At 40.5% G+C, this 24807-nt stretch overlaps 1 protein-coding gene across 1 annotated transcript; it reads left to right on the top strand.

Annotated features, from left to right (window-relative positions):
- The first annotated feature begins 46 nt into the window (after positions 1–46).
- Positions 47–24807, top strand: strn4 (striatin, calmodulin binding protein 4). Its single transcript, XM_089014448.1, has 18 exons — positions 47–524; positions 10113–10216; positions 10336–10412; positions 10555–10633; positions 11743–11928; positions 12165–12342; positions 13299–13455; positions 13991–14086; positions 14340–14458; positions 14554–14729; positions 15455–15502; positions 15781–15902; positions 17192–17359; positions 17433–17573; positions 17922–18020; positions 18104–18190; positions 18847–19036; positions 20021–24807. Exons 1-17 carry the CDS (start codon positions 210–212, stop codon positions 19014–19016), a joined length of 2322 nt encoding a protein of 773 aa, XP_088870574.1. The 5' UTR covers positions 47–209; the 3' UTR covers positions 19017–19036; positions 20021–24807.

Here is a 24807-nt window from a genome sequence, read left to right as displayed (position 1 = left end):
TTATCGTGACAGTTAGAGACTGGATGTGTAGTATTTTACCGACGGCATAGTAATTTTGCTTCGTGCGTGTGAGAAAGGGAAGAAAGGAGGTAGTCTACAACCAAGTGCTGCTGCGTTGTAAGAAGGGAACTGGCGATTTATCATTGTTATTGTTTGTATACTTCGCCCATTTCCGCGTTGTAAACCTGGCGCAGGGTTGAGCGGATAAAATGGAGGCGGACAGATCCGGCGGAGGACCAAACCCGAACTTTGGAGGCGGCAGCGGCGGAGTGGGGCGCAACCCAAACGGGCCCAAAGCAGCACCGGGGCAGTCAACACCAGTAGCCGCTACTGGAGGTATGGCAGCCGCCACGGCGGCGGCGGCGGCGGTCGGAGGCATGCCTGGATCGACACACCTCCGCGAATCACAGCAAGACGCCGATTCGGGAATGACTCTTCCCGGGATCCTGCACTTCATCCAGTACGAGTGGGGACGCTTCCAGGCCGAGAAATACCGCTGGGAGGCGGAAAGAGACGAACTTCGTGTAAGTGGTTTTACTATTTACCCCCTGCATTTCGACTGTTGACATGAATTGAACCATACTACACTGTCTTACACAATCCTATCCATTTGACGCTGTTTTGGGAAACCATACGGTGCAGTCAGTAATCTACACTCAGTCAATCAGATGGCACAATGCTAAAAGGCTAACGTTAATATGAGCTGCTTCCCCATCGTAATTTAGGTTATAAAACTGCACAAATGACCTCTTCGACTGTTATAAAGCACTTTCCAGCAAAACAAATATCATCTGGCAGTCTCCCTGTGAAATATACACAAAAACAATTGCATGACAGTCTGAATGTGCACAAACATTGAACCCTACAAAATAACATTACTTTGGGCATATACAGGCGTGTCGAATAGTATTGAAACGCCTAGGGAAGTTTTGTTTTGGACTGGGATCACAGGATGAATGTGAAACTAAAGGTCAGATGTCCAAGTTTAATTTCACCCACCCACCCATCCATCCTTCCTTTGTCAACACTTCCTATCCAGAACATGGTTGCAGGGATTTACTTTAGCCTATCCCGGTAGACTTCAGGTGGACTACACCCTGAGCTGGTCACACAAAGAGACAAACAACCATTCACATCAATCGCATTCACATTTTGACTGAGTGGTAACTGAACAGTGACTATTGTTTTGATGTTGTCAAGAACTGAGCAGAGCACCACTTGTTTGAAGCCACCGGCTTTTCAACTGAAGAGAAAACAAGTGGTGTGACTGATGACTTTTTGTAGTTGGCTTTGAGATTTCATTGCTTAAACGTTAGCGAGTATTGGTTTTCGGCTTGGAGTTTTACCAGTCAAAACAGCATTTGCTATTAAAGGACAACCGATGTCTCCGGACAAGTTCTGTCCATAATTTGTAAAATGGCTTCAAATGACTTCTACTGAGCGTATTTTACAAAGATTCCACTGCATATAGCTATATTTTAGGTTTTAAGACTCATGCTGAATATTGCGTCAGTCATGTTTTTGAGTTGGTGAGGAGTCCGTACGTGACGTCACTGAAGGAACGCCCCTGACCGAAAAAAGGAAACATTGTAGCAGTCCTTCCATCACATCAATCTTGTTTGGTCTGAAAACCTCGTGTTGCACCAGAAAGAGCCAGAAGAGGGCGTCCAAGCTACATGGAAGGAATTTATCAGCCTGTTGAAACGGGCTGATTAATTCCTCACAGGAGGTCGCCATTTTCTGCCTCTTTTTGGGTGAGACATTTCCCCCCAATGTTGCCTCAAAATTGCACAGAATAAATTTTTTAATCGATTGCAACCATGTATGCTTTCCTCTTCAGAATTATTTGAATCATATTCATAACTGGATTTGTAACAAGAAAGCATATTCTCCGAATCTGAAGCCAGTGTTTTGATTCTCCAGCAATGCAAGACGTCTTGGCGTGACGTCACGAACTGGGGGCGGAACTTTTGAAAATGCCCAATTCGCAGCTCATTTTTTTGCAGATTTTGGATACTTTAAGTCATTTTTATTGGTGTTTTGCATTTGAATAAAAATATCATGCTGCATGTTTTGGGTATTTTAGATGCTATAAAACGTTTTTCAAGATGTCAGTTAGGAAACAAAAAAGTGACGTCGGTTGTCCTTTAAGTGAACTGGAAGACCCTAGCGCTGTCTATGGGAAGAAAAACAAAATTGCAGCTGAGAAAAGAGGAAAAAAATGATCAGAACTATCACACAAACACTGGTTATCGTCAATAAAGCAATCTGGAATCTGCTGAAAAAAAGAGACATCAAACTGATTGGACATGGATATCAACAGCATTTGATGAAGGAAACATTGTGAGAGCTGTGAAAAAAAACCAAGTCAGTGACATCACTGCCAAGTTCCACAAGGTTCAGGGACTGTGTTACGATCCACCGTCAAAGGAGACTTTGTGAGAAAAAATATACCTCATCAGCAATAAAAATCAGACGGCCAACTCAGGTTTTGCAAAGAAATACAAAGATGAGCTACAGCGTTTTTCACCAAAGTTTGCTGGACTGATGAAACCGAGATGACCCTCGACCAAAATAATGGAAAGGAGGGCCAATGTATGGAGAAAGAAAGCATCTGTTCACTTGTGAAGTCTTTATTGACAATGTAACTTGTGTTGGTTGCAGAAAAATAAATTATGAAGTCGACAACACTGTTTTGTCTTGCAACTTAAGGAATAAGGCATAAAATAAATTTGGGGAGGTTCGATCAAACAGATGAACAATGACTCAAAACACTTCCAATAAATCAAAAGACTTCAACAGGGGGGGGATTGGAAGATCTTATACTGGCCATGTTAGTCACCGGACCTTAACCCAATAAAGGATGTATTTCACCTCCTGAACAGGAAACCCATGAAAAAAAAAAAACAAACAAACAAACAAAGACTTAACAAGTCTTTACAAAAATAGCTTAATAGGTCCAGGTGATGACACAAATAGTGTATGTGTGTGTGTGTGTGTGTATGTGAGGCAAATTATTGCACAAACGACACTGTAGAATGTACAAAATGTTTCAATCCATTTTTATTACTATATTATCAGACTAACTCTTCATAAATATAGGATAACCAGAACTTGTGACAGCATACTGTATTGTTACTTAACACTTTTACTCACCCCGCTTGCATGCCCTCCACTCCTATCTCGATGGGTATTAATAGAAGCTTGATAAAATATGGATGAACAACAATTCTTATGGATGCCGTCGTGAGAATAGCCCTCAGAAACAGGCCATCGCCATGACCAATAGGGTATGTCATGGAACTTTTAGTGACGTGTTTTCCAGCGGTTTTCTTGGGTACAATTAGCGTTATCCTCTGTGAGCACAGGCAGAAATGACCTCGAATCCATTGAATCACCGGAGGGCCGCACGCCGTTGGTTTCGGTGAACTCAACATGCGAGTTATTGTGCCCCCCCACCTCTAACCACTCACCCCTGGCCTTTTATACTTACCAAGATACGTTGGCTCATGCCAGCTGCACTTAACATTAATGTCTTGTAAAATACAAATCATGGCTTCCTGTTCTATGTCGGCACCATCAATCATCTTACAGGAGCGTGAGTACTTGTGGGAAGTTTTTTTTGTGCCCTTGACAGGAAACCCCTGTGCCTATTTTTCCTCCCCGATGTGGAAGGCCACCTGTGGTTGCATGTCTTCTCTGTCAAGGCAGGAATGACACCCCCCCCCTCGAATTGGACCAGGTGGGACATCCCACAGGAGACAGGTGGTATCGGGCCTTATTATTCTGTCCCATTGAGACACAAGAAGTCCTTGCTAAACTTCTCTTTCATCAAAGATCATCTGAATGGAGTAAGGAAACAAGTTTAGGGACCGCAAATGCTATTTTAGTTACACCAAGTGGATGAGAGGAGGAAATATGGCTTGTGATACCAATTACTGTGAAAACGAAGGCGCTTCAAGTTCATTTAGTCAACAGTTTGGGAGCATTTTGGCTACTATGTTGAGAGCAATAGTGGAAATCGATAACACCCAGATGACCAATATATGCCATTGGTCATTCCAAAAAACATCAAATTGCACATACAGACACTCCCCAATTTATGAACATTCGAGTTACGAATAACAGTGCACACGAACATTTTTGCGGGTTCAGTAAATCGAAAAATGTTCGGACAGAGATGCTGTTAGATTTTGTATTGTGTGCCTTTTTCCGAGCACACACACACAAACACATTGAAGGGGGCTGGATGTTTACGCGACAGACACCGAGACTGACCAATCAGCGCCTGGCTATGCTGAAGTATTACCAACTAGTTCAAGCCCAGATCTACCGAGTTCTTTTACAATTGGCAGGGTCGAGTATGTGGGCAGGGAGGAAATCCTTCTTCCCAGTTGACGCTCCAGGAGGACACAATGCATAACAAAAAGTCATGGCTGCCTGCACATCATTCAGTGATTACGTGCCAGCAGCTTCAGAAAATGGCTTACTGAAGACTCCCAAGCATATATGTTGTCGTGCTAAAGTAGGTTTGAATTTATTTTACAACTGTTAGAGCGTCTGTCTTTGATATTTCCCCGTTCAGTGTTTGACTTAAACATACATTCCATACAAAATATAGCACCGAAGCAACTTACGAACAAACTCACCTTACGAACGACCGCTTGGAACGTATCTCGTTCGTAAGGTGGGGAGCGTCTGTATTACACATATGCTTATAACGATGCAGACTTAAAATCATCCTCAATTCACATTGAAATCTGCATTTTTGCATTGTGTATGGCCACCTCAAGCAGACTGAAGGGACCCGGTAGCCTTCTGTTATGTGAGATGTGTTTTTTTGTTTACGTGAATGCAAACGAAGAATATATATCAGTAGGTCCATAGGATCTCACTTCATGTTTAGCTTGGCTCAGGGGATCCCTGGTTGCACATCAGTAATTCATAGGATTGTGCTTTCAGCAATGACACACATACGATATCCAGAAATACTGCGTGAATACGGTGTGGGCCTTTTCTGGATGTTTATTTATATACGTCCTCCCCAGTTTTATTGTGGATGATTCCCATTTTATCACACATTAATACTCCAGTGAAGCACGGTGGCCTAGAAAAGTTCACCCTTGTATTTTTTTTGGTTGGTCTCTCGGGATGCAAGGATGAGTGGATGAGGAGATGGATCGTGGCCAGTGAAGGAGGAATTCTGCCCTTGACTTTTTTTTTTTTTTTTTTTTTTGCTTTGGCCTTTGTCAAACCTTCTTCAGACCATCAACAGCACCGGTGCATCACGTGGCATAAATCCCACCCACAGGAAGGGGAGATCAGGTGGCACGATGGCTTTGCTTGCATTACGGCCCCTTTGTATTTTAGTCTTTTGTTTGTTTTACCCTTATGAGACAAAGGAAATAACCAGAGGCTCAAGCCAGTTTGGATTCGATGACTTCCAAAGTGCAAAGAGGTCATATTCTACCTGCTGGTTCTGCTGGCTGACTTTAAAAATGCCTGTCGATATGTTCTTTGGACAATTTGTTGATTATCTTTGTTTCTCAAAAACCACCCCACGTACATTTTTTTTTTCGTTTTTGAAGGATCAGTGCTTCATTTCTTCATGCTGTCCAATGAATCACCATGAGTGACCTGGCACAAATCCCGTACATTAGCAAGAGCAGACACGTACCAATCTGAAACCGGAATCAGGGCATAGGCGTAAAAGGGAAGAACAGGATGACGTCTTTTTATTGCCATATCATGACATTCCATAATAAGCATGTTGTGGTTTTATGGAGCTGTGACGCTCAAGGTATATGAATGTGTTTTGAGCATGTCTGAAGATTATGTGGATTTCTCTCTTAAGATAAGGTTTTGTCCATTTATGAAAAGGTTTCTTCAGCCGTCATCTGTACTTCTTTGAAGGTGTCGGACGTTTCGCTTCTTATGCAAGAAACTTCGTCAGCAAACTAAAATCTTACTGGTAGTAAGACTTTGGTCTTACTACCAGTACACTCCTGGACGACTGAGAGCTTACACAGACGTTTTGTCCATTTGTTCTTGTCGTTTATCAACCTCATCATAAGCTAAGGTGCCAGGTTCTGAGCCCCTCGCGGTCCTTTAAAAAGTGTTGTTTGAACCTGTACCACTGTGCGCAAGCAGGTGTTAGCCTCATGTTTTATATTTTATGTTTTTTTTTTTGTGGGCAATGGATGAATTGCCCACGTTGGAAGTTATGCAACTCATTAAGTCTTGCAAAATATATCAAGACCTGCTTTTAGTTGAGCAGGCGTGTGTCATCTGTTTTTCTCACTTGTTTCATTTCATCCGTTGGTTTCTTTTACCACAGGTTGCTTGCTGATACTTGACTACATGCTGCCACTGGGTTATGATATTTGATCGAATGCCATTATATCACGCAATTGTGCTAAAATTAGAGACATCTAGGAGTCCAAGTAAATTGATATAAGTATCTGACGATACAGAGTATAAACCCAATAGGAAGGCGTAGGAAGCCTACATCCAAATTGCTCCATTGCCTTATCATTATTATTTTTTTTCTAAAGTTATCCGAAGATGATAGCCTTCTCTTTGGCTGTAAATCAGAGGTGATTAAATTTAACTCATTCACTGCCAGACAGGTGCAAAAATGTGTCCACTCCAGTGCCAGGGTGTTTGTCATTTTCACTAAAATTCCAGAAACCACAGAATATTGAGTTTTAGGACTACATAAACATTCAGGATAGAGTTAGAAACCTTAGACTCTGTATTTTCATCAGAAAAAAAGTTAATTCCTAAATTTCACGGGTCTGGAGTTATCTGACCTTGAAATGAGGGTGGCTGTCCAAATACAATGCAATAAATACATATTGTTTTGTGCTTGAACAACAGCTGAAACTGTAACAAAACGCAAACGCAGCCACCTCGTGAAAGTGCTAACATGGAAAGAAAGGGAATGCTGTCGAAAAAAAACATTGCCAGAAGCCATGGCCAGCGCTTTATCGGCACTCAAGCATGAAAAAACAAAACCCGAACAAATTCGGGAATGGCGCACTATGTCATATTTTCAATTCTCAAATAAATTTGTGAATGGCAGTGAATGAGTTAAAAAAAAAAAAAAAATCATTTCAGCGACCCAGAACAACCGCCGGCTAAAAGTTTTAGTCGCCGTGTTTACCTTGATGAAGCTGAACAAAGCTCCCACCCAAGGTATATATCAGACTATTTAAGTGGTATTTGTTTGTACTTTTAGTGCATTGTTATGATTATGAATCCTGTACATACATGCAGTATCTGCACCAGTCCAGATACTAATGTTGGTAGCATCACTAGTTTATAGGACATGGGCACTCCACATAAGAATTGTAAGGCAGAAGTACTAACTATTCAATGCTAACACTGTGCTAATTGCATTGTCAACTTGCTACACGGTTACTGTATTTGTTCTGTATTATTTTTTGAGTTATTTAAATAAATGAATATGTTCTGAAATGATTTCAAAATCACAACCTTTTTTTTCGACCAGCTAATCGACTTCCCACAAATTGTCCCATCGTTGTGCTTTTGTGCACTTATGTTATCATTGACCACAGCATTTAATAATATACTCTCGGGTCTTAGGTAATACCCCAAGGGCATGTCTGGCCTAAAAGAAATACACAAATATCTGTGTATGATCACATTGCCAGTCTTTACGAGCTGGCTTACACAATTATTTCCGAAAGTCTGCAATAAGCATATAAAATCACATTGTATTAAATGGGATTAGTCTGCAGCCACATCAGTGAGGCTGGTTGGCAGATTCTCCAATCTGCCTCCTGGTTTGTTACATGACTGCGTGTGTTCGTTTGTGTGTGTGTGTGTGTGTGTGCGCGTGTGTGCGTGTGTGTGTGTGTGTGGTGATTTGCTGCCCTCTCAAGTAGACCAAGTGGTTGTCTCAGGGGGCGATCTTTTGATATTGTTCTACTTCTTCCATAAGTGACTATGCATGTGGGGTCAGGGGAGAGCCTCTAAATGTGTTTATTCTAAACATGGCATAAACACAACACCGCTGTGCATGCCTACCTGCTCGTACTTGTTTTCTTTGGCTCCTTAATCTGCAGTTTAAGAAGTAATGTTAATGTATAGTTTCTGTATATCCCTGAAATGACATTTTACGACGGCTACATTAGTTGCATCGACCGTGATGGAAATGTTGAAATACCTCAAATATTTACCATCAACAAAATGACATTATGGAGTAAACTTGCAACTTAATTATTATTTGGAACACAGTTTGTTGAAAGAAATGCTTTTTATTATTCCTTTCTTCAATTGTTTTTTTTATGATTCAGTGTTACTCAATATAAATGTTAATCGCTTCATTTGAGTTGTTTTCACATGACACTCATTTATTTATTTATTTAGTTCGCTTTGCGCTTAACTTTGTACAGTATTTCCTCTATTCCATCTGGCTTTAAAAAAAATATTGCTTTGACACATGTTGGGTTCGTAACCACTTCTTTCTTCAAGGTAATGATTTGTTTTTTTTCATCTGCTCACCGAGGAAGGAAATTGACGGAAAACGAGAAAGGAAGCGCAAAAAAAGGATGTGTCTTCAACGTGCACAGCCATTACAATCTGGCCGATGTTTCTTGTTTTCCCCCATTGTGCAGCTGCGCACTGAGCGCTTGGTTAGGACGAGGTTAAAAATAACAGCTGTCTTCCACAACCCTCTACTTAACATGTACTCTCAGTTCTCATCAGTCTCGTTTGGCAACGTTGTCATCTTTTTTGTGTTTGATCATGGCCTCTTCGCGGTTAACAAATACTACGTTGAAAAATAACTGATGCATGGCTTAATTTTTTAAATGTGCGGTTATCAAATACTACTCTACAACATACTTGACGCAGTGCTTATAATTTTTAATAGCAATAGCAACTACATTGCAACGTCGAGTATAAAGAATCTGTTTCTCACCCATAAAAAACACAATTTCATTAGGTTGTGTAATTAACTCTGCCATTCATTAATTTATTTGGGAATTGAAAATACGACTGATGGGTTAAAAGTGATCGTTCCTGGTTCATCGATCTTAAGGGTGTTAGAAGTGGGATGGTGAAATCAGCAGGAAGCCAGGTGTTGAACAGAATAAGTTATTTTAATCTTGTAGACAGCAGGGACATTGTGAGGTCGGTTGAGGGGAGACAGAGAGGAAAGAGAAAGATAGACGCGCTGGGAGAGCATTTACATAAGACGGACAGGATATGACGTATCAGGAAGTCCAAGAAAAACAAAACGATGCAAAAAGATGTTCGTATAGCGAATTACCCCAACAATGACAATGTCATTCCTGAATTAGTTTGGTTTTTGTTTTTCATGCTTGGTTGCAGATAAAGCGCTGGCCAGACATCTTGCAATGTTTTTTCGCTTCCACGAGAGGGCAGCATTTCCCTTTTTTTCCATGTTAGCACTTTGTTCCAACTTCAGCTATTGTTAAAGCACTATTTAAAACAATATGTATGTATTGCATTGTATTTTGGACAGCCGCCCTCTTTTCAAGCTCATATAACTCCAGACCCATATCATTTAGGTGTTAACACTCTTTTCGGATGAAAGAAGAGAGTAAGGTTTCTTACGCTGCATTGAATGTTTATGTAGTCCTAAAACTCACTATTCTGTGGGTCCTAGAATTTGAGTGACAATGACAAAAAACCTTGGCGCTGTAGTTGACACATTTTTGCACGTCTGGCAGTGAATGAGTTAAAGAAAAAAATTCAAGCCACTGTAGAGTGTTTGAAACCATTATGAAAGAAAATAAATTACTGATAAGTGTAATTAAAATGGAGGGCACTCATGCTTGCACATTTACATCATTGCTTGCAAGAAAACGGCCCAAAACTGTCTGTGCAATGGATTGTGTCTAGACAAACTCTTAACTCTGTGCCCTCTTAAGTCTGGATATAATTCCATTATTGAAATAATAACTCTTGAGTTAATAAATCAAAACTGCTTATTATTTTTAATAATGTCCTTTGATACAGCTTTTCCCTTGACTCTCATTCAAAACATTTGTGAAAAAGTGTGTACATTTATGTTGTAGCTGCTGCGACAAGTCACCAAATGTGTTCCTGTATGTTTTCAGGCCCAGGTAGCATTCCTGCAAGGTGAGCGGAAAGGGCAAGAGAACATGAAACAGGACCTTGTAAGGCGGATTAAAATGTTGGAATATGCCCTCAAACAAGAAAGGTAAGACACTCCGTTTCACACAGTTACATGTCCTAGTCTACTTTTAAAGGGTGATTTATACACAAACTTGCCAATGATCTTGTAATGAGGCCCTCTTGTGGTATTGCACATGTGTGCAGGGCAAAACACCAGAAGCTGAAGACAGGAAATGACCTGGGTTCAGGTGACAAGAAACAAGAGATGGAAGCAGAACCCAGTAAGTTTGCATCCTCATCTCCTCTGCTATTTTTAAATCATGCCCCTGTGCCTATTGTTACATCCTCCATTTCTGCTGCAATGTTGCCCTTGTTCTGCCAACCACCTCCTTCGTACTTCATTTATCCTTACAATCTCTACAGTTCCCAATGGCCCGGCTGAGTCAGATTCTGAGCCAGCCAATCAGATGTCGTGGAAGGAGGGACGTCAGCTACTACGCAAGTTAGTTTGGTGTCTACAGACCATCTTAATATCAAATAGCAAAAGAAAAAAATATGTAGAAGTTAAAGTGCTGATATTATCATAATAATGGCACCCCCTCGCCAGCCCCTCCCAGTCTAACTGTGTGGTTGGCTGGCCATTTTGTCTAGCGATTCAACTCTGCGTTAGATTTGAACGTCTTAACCAGTGACCAGTGTTACAGTTTCAGCTGTTGTTAAAGCGCTATATAAATCAATATGTATTGTATTGTATTGTATTTTGTGCAGCCGCCACCCTTTCAAGCTCAGATAACTCCAGCCCTGTGTAACTTCGGATTTAACTCTTTTTATCTGGCAAAATAAGAGAGTCTAAGGTTTCTAACGGCGTATAGAATGTTTATGTAGTCCTGAAACTCAATATTGAAAATGAAAATGACAAAAACCCAGCCAGGCACTATATTGGACACATTTTTGCACATCCTCAGCCAGTGAATGTGTTAATCAACGATCAATCATTGAGCCATTGCCTGATCAAAAATTGTCCAGATCCTATGATTAACAATGGCTTATTAATCGATGATCAAAATATGAGTTATCTAGTTAATAGTTATCAATTAATCGATTAACATCTCTGGTAAACAGGAAGTGTCAAAATCTACCCAAGGCAAAACTGGCTTGTGACTGTCCACCCTTCATATTGACATTGCTTTGTTTTGAATAAAAATGGTTTTATTCTTGATTAAGAAAAACGACTTCCGACATTAAAAAATATATATTTTAGGAAAGCTACTTGTTCAAATTGTGATTTGAGGTGACAACAAAATTTGGTATAGCTGCCTCAAATTAATTCACACCTTACTTTTGAGTACTCCTTTTGGACATTCAGGCTGAAACCATATTTTAAAATCTGCCTGTCAATTTCGAAACAAATTTGGACAATATGGACTTTAAAGTCGACATCACAGACACAAAGCTAAGTGAAAATTATGTCATTGTCATGCAGACAGATCACGCTGTTGCTAAATGCTCCTTCTCATATTATATTATACAGTTGGTATATTGTTATGATGTACTGCGAGGTAGTCATTTCTTGCTGAGTTTCTGATGGCTGTCGCTTTCCTGCTAACATAGATATCTCGAGGAAGTGGGCTACTCGGACACCATACTTGATATGCGTTCAAAGCGAGTGCGATCCCTGCTTGGGCGGAGCAGCCCTGAGGCCAATGGGCCTCCGCCACCCGAATCCTCGCCGGAGCCTGAGACGCGGGCAGCTGGCGAATCCTTGTTGGTCAGACAGATCGAAGAGCAAATTAAGAGGTAAGTAATAAAGAGGAAATGCTTTTGTCTCAGAAGTTTTACTCTTTGCACTAATCTTGAGCTGTTCAGCCCAGTATGATGATGACGTTCGAAACACCCACATTGACAAACGTTATTATCGCCTTTTTGACAGTGTCGATTAAACCCAAACTGAATCTGAATCTCTGTTTCGGCTCTTATAGCAAAGTAAGCAGTCAGTGTCTTACGGGGAGGCTGACAAATGTATCCATTGGTAGGAATGCAGGCAAAGAAAGCTCTAAGGAACGTCTCGGTGGCTCGGTGCTTGATAAGATCCCCTTCCTGCACGGATGTGAGGATGATGATGAAGATGACAGTGATGAAGAAGACGACTTTCAAGGCATGGCGACGGATTGCATCGATGGCCCTCGCAAGAGCAAAAAGTCTCGAGTAAAGGTGCGATCACAGTTTTTATTTTGGAAGTAGAGTAATAATGTTATCACCCACGTAATTGTTTGACAACAATAAACAATTCTTTGCATTCTACATCTAAATATGCTGGCCACGTCTGCTAGAATTGGCTACATTCCTACCCTAGAAAATATTCAACTACCGTATTTTCCGGTGTAGGCATGAGGCTGGGGTTACACACGACTTCTTCTACAGGGTGAAATGGAGTCGGTGGCTGCTGGCAGTGGTTGCAAAACCTGTTGCGGCTCAATATTACTTCACATATTAGGTGGACCTGCGTATAAAGTGCATGGTCATCTTTTAAAGAAAATCAAGGCTTTTGGGTGCGCCTTATACACCGGAAAATACGGGAGTTTTTAGATTCAACGTTTTGCATGTCATCAACAGTATGTATGTAAAACCTGGTGTTACCATAAGAATGATCTGCTAACATAATGCTAACAAAAATGGAAAACGGTACTCATAGTCACAGATGAAAACCCATTAAGGGTAAAATAATATATACTCTCTTGACTGGTGAAATAACAATACTCACATGCATATATTCTTCATCCTCTCAAAAAATGCCTAATACAGCATGTTGTTATAAAAAATAATATATGTAAAATAATACTAAAGTCTATTCATCATTTGTCTGCTGAGTGTGTTAAACTGCCTCCTGGTGGTCAAACGTGGAAAAAGACATGCTGGACAATTATCCAAAATTGAATTGTCGCATTAAGTAGTGATGCACTAACTGCATTCTTGATATTCTTAACCGTTGATTTTTAGTTAATATGCTATGATTTTTCTAAGATATATTATCATGCAAATTTCCCTTATTAAAGATTGTTTCGTTGAGGTGATGAAATATATTCAATTACATCTCATTTTATGTAATTATGTGTAATCTTTTTTGGGGGGGATGGCGGTGGCGGGATTCTTACTTCTTTTTCCTTCAGATTGGTTCGGAGTCTCTGACCACAGACTTGGACCCCGACGAGGAGGAGGATGAGGATGACTCAGAAGACGCCCTCAGTGAATTTGACTTTCTAGGCTCCGGGGAGGATGGGGAGGGGGCGGGAGAGGCCAGGATCTCTGGGGACGGACGGGAGTTAGGTATGCAGCTACCATAGCAACCATCACTTCCAACTTCCCTGCCACTGTTGTATCTCTCTTTCCTGACACCCCTCCCCCATTTTCCCACATGCTCACTTTTTTATGAGTTACTTCTCTTTATGTTTCCACATCTCTTCTTGTCAATAAAACCAACCGCTTTCCCCAACTGCCTGTCTCTTTGTCTCTGTCTGTGACTCCTAGCACTGTGTCGCTGTCATCTGTCTCTAGATGTTTTTTCTTTATTTCTCTTTCTCTCACCCTCTCTCTCTCTCTCCCTCACACACACATGCACACTCTTTTTGTCTTTTTTCTGATTCTTATTCTCTCTCTTGGGGTAATTTCATCATGAGTATCATGATATGCCAGTATCATGCATGCAGCCTTGACATGTCCACTTTGTCTCCCACACATAAGTCCATATTTAAAAGAATGGACAAATCTATATCTTTTTGGTCTATGTTTGGCCCTCAAAAATCATCTTCCATCCCTCCACGTGACTGCATATGTTGTGTGTCTTTCCTGTCGTCGGGTTCAGAGAACCACAGGAACAAGTTACAAGGCATGATGTCGGACTTCCCCGCAAAACCTGCTCCGCCCCCTTCTTTATCGGGACAAACTCGCTCTGGCGAAGGTAAGACTTTTAAGAAAAATAAATGTGAGTTCTGCTTCTCTGTCTGCCAACTGTGTGCTTGTAGTTTTGAACCCCAAATAAGATGCTTTGGCGTAAAGTTTCTTCTCCATCCAAAAATAAATTATTCCACTATGCCAACTCAAAGCAGAGTAACATGATCCCAGGATAGACAAGAATCACTTTCCAGATTTTGCTCTTCTGTTTCTGAAACTGTGACGTTAGCAAGACTGACTGGCATGTTCCGAACCTCCAGGTGGCGCTTTGGGTTTCTCCTCAGATGTCTTCATCATGGATGCGGTTGGAAGTGGAGACATGAACTTGGGCGAACTGGCTGATCTCACCGTCGCTAATGACAACGATCTCTCCATGGATGTAATTAACACATTTGCTCTATTCGCCACACCCAATACGTTTCAACCCCTCAGAATCCACTGATTTTAATGATGTAACTCGTGTGGATGTTACAGATGCAGGATAACAGAGAGGAGTTTAAGAAGACGTGGAACCCCCGTTTCACACTTCGCAGCCACTTTGATGCCATCCGTGCACTGACGTTTCACCCCAACCAAGCAGTGCTGCTCACAGCCTCGGAAGATGGAACACTAAAATTGTGGAACCTCAACAAGGCCATGCATTCCAAGAAGTAGGAATCCTCTGACCTTCTTGAAAATTACATAGTTATTGCCTTGACATTGCCTTGAGTGAACCAAAGCTGTCGGTTCACCTCAGTTTTCACACAGACTTGCCAGCACAAATTTAATCAAATCCAGTCTGGTGATCTTACACCAAGCTTACAAAAAAACTAAATACTGATTGTATTCATGAATACTTTATTTTAAGGGGAATTTGTCTAACTACAGATGCTGAATTCAGCAGAGTTGATCAAAATCATCATATGCTTAGGACTTTTTCTGTGTCAAAATATGTGAAGGGAGAATTTTTTACCTACCTACCTACCTACCTATTTATTTATTTATTTATCCTCCAAATAGAACTAAGGAACCAGCTTAATGACCACCATGAGTATCAAGTACACTGATGTGTCAGGATTTTCTGTCCCCCAGGTGATCAAGAGCTGTAAATCGGAAAAAGCAGCACGGTTTCCATTGAACTGAAGAAAAAAAAGGATCAAAACTGATAATTTTTTTAATTATTCTATTATTTATGACAGTGCTTTATTGAAAATATTCTAAAGTGCTCTCTATATTAGCAGATTACATTATATCCATTCATTTCAATGGGGAACGACCATAGGAGACATTTTTTTTCTCCAATTATCTCAAAGCACCACTCTATTTAATTTAAATGCAATTTGGAGTGTAAATTTGACCTCTTAACGAATAAAATTAAGTAACATTTTCTCCACAGAAATGCTGCTTTGGACGTTGAACCCATTTACACGTTTCGAGCTCACAGGTGAGTTTAAACATCTCCCTAATGAGCAGTCATAATTATGAACACACCCTATTATGTTGTTGAGCTAAACAAGACTTGAATCATGTTGTATGTCAATTCAGTTCATATTTCTAGTGAAGTGAATTCCTGCTCATCCTGCCCTTTACAGCACTGGGCCACTCCTGAATATCAGATTGAATTGGCTTGGATTCGCCTTTATTAGTCTCTAATTGGAGACATTTACATATTGATTCAGAAAAGTGGTTCACTGTATCTAACACATTAAACTTTGCGTCCAGTGGTGCTGTTTTGTCACTGACCATGGGTGAAGACGGAGAATCCTGCTATAGCGGAGGCCTGGATGGAAGCGTCAGGTGTTGGAAGATGCCAGACTTCAATGTCGATCCTTACGATAACTACGGTCAGTGAGTCAGCTACCCAGTACGCATTTTGACAGCTACTGGCGCAACTTCGGAACTCCACTGCGCTAGCACCGACGCATGTCTATTACGATTGGCGCATATTAATAATAATAATAATAATACATTTCATTTCTAAGCGCCTTTCAGAACTCTCAAGGTCACTTTGCAGTCACAGCTACATGATCTGCGCCACATATGACATACTTCTGTTAAAATAGCTAAAGAAACACATTTAATTAAACAGCAATTGTAAACTGCTCGTTTTCCTTCAGAGGTTTTAACTTTTGTCGTGATCCGTTGGAAACTGCCGAAAGAGATAATCAAATCTTCATTTACCCATGGTGCATTGCAGTATTTTGATCGAACGACATTGACATAGATGGTTGCAATATGGAGCGAGAGAACAGGAGTAAAACTTTAAAAGACATTAAAAATGAGCAGCAAACAAACTATACAGAATTCTCGTTTTTTAAAAAACAACAGAGGGTACTGACAATTCGTTTCAGCAAACTGCTGTTAATCATTCGAATTTAGGGGCCGATAGGAGTGATTTCAGAGCTGTTGAAGCACATTGGAACTCTTTAAAGCAAAGACATTTGTTAAAGTAAGCACTAGTAAGAAATATTGTGATAAGTCTGTTCTCTGTCTTTTTTGTAATACCGTAGAATATCAAAATAATACGGGATTGATTGTGTAGTAACTCAAGAAAATAGAAAAGGTTTGTTTATTTTATGTATGAAGAAATTATTTGACTTCAATTTAATATATAGGTAACATCCGACTTACGACTGGCTCGACTTACGACCATGACCTTCAGACCCTATTTTAAAAATTCTACGCCTGGCACCGCAACGCGTACAACAATTTTGGCCGGCCAGCCAGCATCTCACTCTCACACAGCAATCGACCGTGTGATGGCACCAGAGGGGGAAGTTATAATAGTAATAATAATTTAGCCTCCGAGTCTGTATTCAACATTTTGAATGGATTTTGACTTACGACCGTTTGGTCAGAACGGAACTCGGTCGTAAGTTGGATGTTACCTGTATTAGAAAAATAGATTAGTCAAATAATGTTTTTTCTTTAATTAGCCATTTAGAAATATAATGCTCCAATGAATATATATATATATTTTTTTTAATCAGTGTTGTATACTTTGGCAATGTAATTAAATCAGGCCCCCTCAATTTTAGAATTTTTACATTTCCCAGATGCATCCCAGCAATATGCTTGCCAGCTGGATTAAGTGAGCTGTTATATCAACTGCATGTTGTGTCACCTTAATTAGATCCTGGCATAGAGAGCAGCGTGCTGGCAGGTCATGAGGACAGCGTGTGGGGTCTCACATATTCCACAGTCCACCATCGGCTGGCCTCGTGCTCAGCGGACGGCACCGTTCGCATCTGGGACCCGTGGAACTCTGCCCCCTGCCTGTCAGTCATCAATAAGGAGAAAGGTTAGTACATGCCCGTCACTTACGCCTTTCTGTTGTTGCCACATGTAATGACTCTACTTTCACGTCTCTACAGAACACGGGACGCCCACATCGGTGGCCTTTGTGGCTTCCGACCCCAACCAGGTGGTGGTGTCATTTGACGCAGGCGAAACGCTGCTCTATGACCTCAACACGGAGCAGAGTATCACAGCACTCGAGACGCAAACCAAGGACGGTACGTGCAGGCACACTGAATAAACCTTATAAAGACGTTTTCACGCATCTGGAGATATGTTTGTTTATTGGTCCCACTCTCTGGAATGACCTACCACTGAACATTCGGGAAGCCCCCTCACTGTCCATCTTTAAAACCCATCTCAAAACTCACCTGTACTCTTTGACATTTGACTCAGCATGATTCCGATTTGATCTTGGTTTTACTCCCTGTTGCTTTTTACTAACTTTGCGACTGCTTTATTTCCTGTATATGATAGCTGACCATGTTAAGCACTTTGTTGCAGCTTCAGCTGTTGTTAAAACGCTATATAAATATGTACACTATGTATTGTATTGTCGTTTGCAGGAAGTGAGCTAATTAACCGTGTGGTGAGTCACCCATCTGAAGCCCTCTCCATCACTGCACACGAGAACCGGACCATCCGCTTCCTAGACAACAAATCGGGTGGGTACTCGCAGTTTTATATTTAATGGCCTTGTGTTTTGTGGCTATTAGAGCATGTCAATACTCTTATTTTTTCCCTATAGGTAAAGTGGTCCATTCTATGGTGGCTCACTTGGATGCAGTTACATGTCTAACAACAGATCCAAAAGGCACTTACCTCATCTCTGGCAGTGAGTTGAAACTAAATCAGTAACAATGCTCTAAAAATAACTTGATCCCACCTCCGTAGTTCCTTTCATTGAAATTCTGGTTAATTCATTCACTGCCATTCACAAATTTATTTGGGAATTGAAAATATGACGTAGAACAGCATTCCCAAATGTGTTTGTTTTTTATTTTCTTGTGGGGGGGGGGGGGTGCCGATAAAGTGCTGGCCATGGCCTCTGGCAGTGATGTTCCCTTCCACAAGGGGCATCATTTCCCCTTTTCCATGTTAGCGCTTTGTTCTAACTTCAGCGCTATATAAAGCAATATGTATGCATTGCATTGTAATTTAGACAGCTGCCCTCATTTCAAGCTCAGATAACTCCAGATCCGTATAATTTAGGAATTAACACATCTTTTTTTCTGATAAAAGAAGAGTCTAAGGTTTCTTACGCTGTATTGAATGTTTATGTAGTCCTATAACTCAGTATTCTGTGGGTCCTGGAATTCAAGTGACAATGACAAAAACCCTGGCACTGGAGTGGACACATTTTTGCACATCGTCTGGCAGTGAATGAGTTAACGACTCAATATTTAAATAACTTATAGTATACACAGTATTGTGCGGCGAGTGGAAGTCAAGCAGTCAGTACAGTATTATGATTCCTTCCATCCCCTGCAGGCCACGACTGCTCCGTGCGCCTGTGGATGCTCGACAACAGGACGTGCGTGCAGGAGATCACGGCCCACAGGAAGAAGCATGATGAGGCTATTCACGACGTGGCCTTCCACAGTTCGCAGCCCTTCATCGCCAGCGCAGGCGCCGACGCACTCGCCAAGATCTTCGTCTGACAGTACCGCTGTTCCATCTGGTGAGGCAGAAGTGTCGGGTGCGATACTCTACACATTTCATCATATTCAGCCTTATATGTGAAGTAATATTGAGCCACAACAAGTCTGGCAACTACAACAGCCACAGACCCAATTTCGCCCTGTAGAAGAAGTTGTGCGTAAACTCCACCTATACTGTAGCGCCTTATAATGTGGTGTGCCGTATATTTGGAAAACTTTTATTTTTTTATATATTATACAGTAAAGTCTCGTTATATCGATATTCTCGGGAGTCGGACAAAATATCGATATAACCGGACTATCGATATATCCGATCCTGCGGCATGTAAATTTTCTCCTTGCGTTCATAGAAATAGTATCGTAATAAGCAGTACTGTCGATATAACCGATATCGATATAACGAGACTTTACTGTATTTGGAAAATTGTTTTCGTTCATTGAATGGTGCGCCTTATAGTACAGTGCACCTTATATATGGAAAACGTTTGAAAATACACCATTCATTGGGGGTGCGCCTTATACTGTGGTTAGCCTTATATATGGAAAAAGTTTGAAAATACATCATTCATTGGTGGTGCGCCTTATACTCTGGTGCACCTTGTATTTGGAAAAGGTTTGAAAATACACCATTCATTGGGGTCTGCCTTATACTCCGGTGCGTATTATATATGGAAAAAGTTTGGAAATACACCATTCATTGCGGGTGCGCATTATACACCGGTGCGCCACATATGGAAAAAAATGAAAACACACCATTCATTGGGGTTGCGACTTTCACTCTGGTGACCCTTATATATGGAAAAAGTTTGAAAATACACCATTCATTGGGGGCGCACCTTATACTCTGGTGCGCCTTGTATATGGAAAAAGTTTGAAAAAACACCATTCAATGGGGGGGGGGCGCGCCTTCAACTCCGGTGCGCGCCTTCAACTCCGGTGCGCCTTATACACCGGAAAATACAGTAATTTAAATATGACCATGTTTCTCCTTTTTTCTTTTTCAGACACCATTGACTGTGCTGAAAGGGACTACAATGGACACAATTTCCCGTTCATACACACAAGCACGTGTCTACACGCGCACACACACACATGCACGCACGTACACACACACACACACACACAAACACACACAAACACACACACACACACACACACACACACACGCACTCTGTTGTCATGCACCCCACTGGCTGGGTTATTGTCACAGGACGTCACCTCCCCTCACTTCCTCACTGGTTTATGCCTCAGTGACTTCTTATACAAACCACACTGCTTTCTTTTTTAACTCTAGAAGCTCTTAACCGCAGCTTCCCCCCAAAAAAACAATTTCTACACTACAATACGCTTTGTCCGCTTTATTTGTTTTTTAATTCCGTCTACCGATCGTTATGTCTAGGTGGCATGTGCACTCGAGCTCTTTGAATTACTGGTTGTTTTAAGGAGAACCATCAATTAGACTCGTGCATGCCCTCTGAATGCAACATGTAAATCTCGTGTGGCTGACCAGTGGGATGTAGGTATGTTATCAAATCCGGGATTCTGTCTGTACATGTCACATTCCAAAGACCCAATGAGGTGTATGTGGCACATTTTTTTTTTTTTTTTTTCAATGGTTATCCACTTCTTTTCTCAAGGTCCGACAATGTTCAACATTCCAGTGTTTCAACTTAATAGCTTTAATTTCAACTTGGTGTCACAACCCATTTTCATTGTATGATTTTGTATGGAATGTAAATTTGTCGAGATTTAAAGTAGAACTGAACCCAATACGTTAAAACTTTTGCTTTTCTAGTGCCGTTTCAAATAGTTTTTGGAAAAATCCATCTGCCCTTGTATAATCTTCCGGAGACTGACATTTCTAGTTCTTTTTGAGATTCTCAAGAATGTGACCTATTTGCTCGACTTATTATGAAGCTTTCTTTCATGAAAGAACCACCCAGGGTTAGTACTAACTCAGTTAGTTGCTCAAAATTAGTAACTTTCAGTAAGTGCCCAAAAACTGCATCTTGCTCAACAGTGCATTGCTCTAATTAGTAATATACTTTATGTTGCGATCATAAAGTATTGCACACAAACATCAGCACATCACCTCACAATTCATGTTTAAACTTTAGAGTGTTTAGTAAAAAGTAATATACTGTAACAGATGACTGATTTTGGGACATATCATCTTAATTAATTCATCGCTCTCGACAGGCTGCCAAACGACATAATTCAATGGTGCACCCTGGTTCCCGGTATTGCTCTGATCATACATCACGTTACTTCCTGGCTAGCTGGTAATGATTAGGCCCAACGTGGTGTCGCAGCCCCCTAATGTTGATGAACTCATTCACTGCCATTCACAAATTTATTCAGGAATTGAAAATATGACATTGAGCACCATTCCCGAATTTGTTCGGGTTTTGTTTTTTTCTTGTTTGGGTGCCGATAAAGCGCTGGCTATGGCCTCTGACAATGTTTTTCCCTTCCACAAGGGAGCATCATTTACTGTTTTTCCGTGTTAACGCTTTGTTACAGATTCATCTGTTGTTAAAGCACTACATAAACCTACATGTGTATTGCATTGTATTTTGGGCAGCCTCCCGCATTTCAAGATCATATAACTCCAGACCCATATGATTTAGTAATTAACTCTTTTTTTCTGATGAAAGAAGAGAATCTAAGGTTTCTTATGTGGCATTGAATGTTTATGTAGTCCTAAAAGTAAATATTCTGTGGGTCCTGGAATTCGAGTGACAATGACAGAAACCCTGGCACCGGAATGGACACATTTTTGCTCGTCTGGCAGTGAATGAGTTAATAATTCGTTTTAATTCATACTCCATTAGCACAATATTGATTACAGCGCCATACTTGCGCTAGTAGAGACAATATACTGTATTCTTGCTTGAAAAAGCGTTGGGTTGAGTTCTTCTTTAAGGCTGACAGCGCTCTTGTATATCAGTAAGGTGAAGGCACAGTAGGGGAGTGTGGTTTGAGGCCAATCTGTGCGTTCTCAGCAAATTGGGTTATTTGCTGCTTTTTACTGTACAGAGAAATGTGTGTGTGCATGCGTACGCACTAGTGACACCATGGTGCTAAGAAAGCTTGCGTTAGTTCAGGGACATTATTATGATTTTTTTTGCGCATGGTAGAGTCAGACTTGCGGTGTTGACGCGTCACTGTTGAACCACTTTGTTAACTTTCCATGCATTTCACCATTTTGAATTTTCTAAATTTCTCCTCGGTGATATGTGTGAGTGCAAGAGAGATTCTTAATCGCCCCCCCCCCTCCAACCCTCCCCATGGAATGTCGGCGTTCTGCATTCAGAACCCCCGCACCCTCCACACACAAAAAAAGAAAAAAACAGGCCACCCTCCTGAGAGTCCCTCTTGTTGTATGGCGCATATGAGTTGCACTTTGGCAAAGGAGAAACAGCTCAAAAGGGGAATGAAACTGTTATTTTGAATCAGTCACGTTTATCACTACACATAGAAAGTGTAGTTTGTGTTTAGTAACTTTTGATCAGAACTCCAAAGTGTCAGGCCACTGTGTTATCATATTTGTCTGGGGAAGGCCTAACCCATCATGGAGAACAGTTTTCTGTAGAGTTGTATTTATGATTAAAGAAAGCAACTTTTAGTTTAATACATCTAATGACTCCTAGTTTAATCCCTAGTCATGACTGAAAAAAAAAATTGTGACAGAAGTTGTCCCCTTTGCAACTCTTAAGATAACAGGGTACCTTTACGGTCACTTTATTATTTGTATTTTGTATTTTCAGATACATTCAGATACTTAACCTTTACAACCTGCATTTGCAAAACTGGAAAAAATAGACATGTGACTACATTAAGTACCGTAGCAGAACTCTAAGAACGCCTGATAGCAAAATGAAGCACTTTTGTGTTTTGCCATTTTATCCCTTATCGTTTTCCACTTTTTTCCGGCCTTAAAGGACAACCGACGTCACTTTTTTGTTTTTTAACTGACACCAGAAAAACATTTTATAGCATCTAAAATACCCAAAACACGCAGTATGATATGTTTAGTCAAATGCAAAACACCAATAAAAATGACAAAGTGTCCAAAATCTGCAAAAAAAATGAGCTGCGAATTGGGCATTTTCAGAAAGTCCCGCCCCCAGTTCGTGACGTCACCCCAAGACGTATTGCATTGCTATTGAATCAAAACAATGGCTTTAGATTCGGAGAATATGCTTTCTTGTTACACATCCAGTTATGAATATGATTCAAATAGTTCCGAAGAGGAAAGCATACATGTTTGCAATCGATTAAAGAATTTATTTGTGCCATTTTGAGACAACATTGGGGGAAGATCTCTCACCCAAAAAAAAGAGGCACAAAATGGCGACATCCTGTGTCCACCTCTGTTTACATAGGCTGATAAATTCCTTATATGGCACTTGGACGCCCTCTTCTGGCCTTCTGGCGGCTTTTGGGTGCAACACGAGGTCCCCAGACCAAACAAGTACAGCAAATAAATACATTGACGCGATGGAAGGACCGCTACAATGCGTCTTTTTTACGGTAAAGGGCGGTCCTTTAGTGACGTCACATACGGACTCGTCACCAACTCAAAAACAAGACTTAAAATATAGCTATATGCGGTGGAATCTTTGTAAAATACGCTCAGTAGAAGTCATTTGAAGCTATTTTACAAATTATGCACACAACTTGTCCGGAGACGTCGGTTGTCCTTTAAAGTATTATTTTCATAATACGAAAACAGTATTCGATCTTTGATGAAGCAGTGACAATGCCTCTTTTTCAACATAAATCAAACTATTGTATCCAGAGTTTAATTATTAGTTTATGCGACATTTTATATACAGATAAGAGCCAACTGCTCGCTTGCTGCTTTCATTAGTGTTTCTCGTCATTGTTGAAAGTTCCTGTGAAAGGTCTTTTGACAGCCCCCATTTTTGAGTCCTTGTTGTTGTTTTTTTTATTATTATTCCTATAGACATGGCAGCCGAATAGGGTGCCCTGTGATTTATGATCACCTCGTTTGATCTCCAGATTACATGCAATCAATTTACAGATGATAGTAAAGGGTTTACTTAAAGCCAAAACGAGCTCCGTGTGAGTGCAAATCACTGACACGTCTACAAAAAATGAAAATGGTTATAGATGTGGTGTCGGCATCCCAAATATTTTTATTTTCTTACATCTGCTTTGATTCTGAACGTAAAGAATTCTGTCACAGCATAAGTTAATCATCCTTTCTTACCTGTCATAAGACTTGCTTATACAGAAATTGCTAATGACATTTTGCTACTTCATTAAAAAAAAATACACATTGGAAAAAAAGCCCAAAAATGTGTTACCAGTCAGAGGCCAAGGTAAATGATTCATTATTTTTATTTTTATTAGCAATTTATCACTGTGTGATACTTTGTATATCATTAAGCTCTATTCAAACTATTTCTTTGAACTACAAGGGATAAGAGACCTGCTTTTTTTTAATTTTATCTATTTTTGAACTGCATTCTAGCATGTATCAAATGACTTCTGTTTTTTTTGTGATGGGTCGCTTGTTGTATGTCATTAAGATAAAAGGATAAAAAGATGATTTTGTACAGTAACCATGTGTATTTATCATCATTCTTTGCCTTGCTGTTTGCAATTACAGTACTGAAGCAACTGAAATCTTACACATTTATGGCAATGCAGTACCCGTAGAGTCAAAATAATCAACTGCGTCTGCACAATTTAATTCTGGTACCATGCTGTCTGGAGTATGCTTGTTCACAAATAATTAGAATGAATGTTTGTTTCCTTG

This window comes from Hippocampus bargibanti, linkage group LG14 (assembly GCF_051943395.1).
Source record: "Hippocampus bargibanti isolate YZ-2025 linkage group LG14, ASM5194339v1, whole genome shotgun sequence".
In the NCBI taxonomy this organism is placed as follows: domain Eukaryota; kingdom Metazoa; phylum Chordata; class Actinopteri; order Syngnathiformes; family Syngnathidae; genus Hippocampus; species Hippocampus bargibanti.
The sequence above is the reverse complement of the archived record's forward strand: the minus strand, read 5'-3'. Positions and strand labels throughout refer to the sequence as shown.

Excerpts from the sequence above, each read along its gene's own strand:
- strn4 (XM_089014448.1), top strand. The coding sequence starts at position 210 with ATGGAGGCGGACAGATCCGGCGGAGGACCAAACCCGAACTTTGGAGGC. Across the intron at positions 13,456-13,990 it reads TGGGGACGGACGGGAGTTAG|AGAACCACAGGAACAAGTTA; the intron begins GTATGCAGCTAC and ends CGTCGGGTTCAG. Across the intron at positions 14,087-14,339 it reads ACAAACTCGCTCTGGCGAAG|GTGGCGCTTTGGGTTTCTCC; the intron begins GTAAGACTTTTA and ends CCGAACCTCCAG.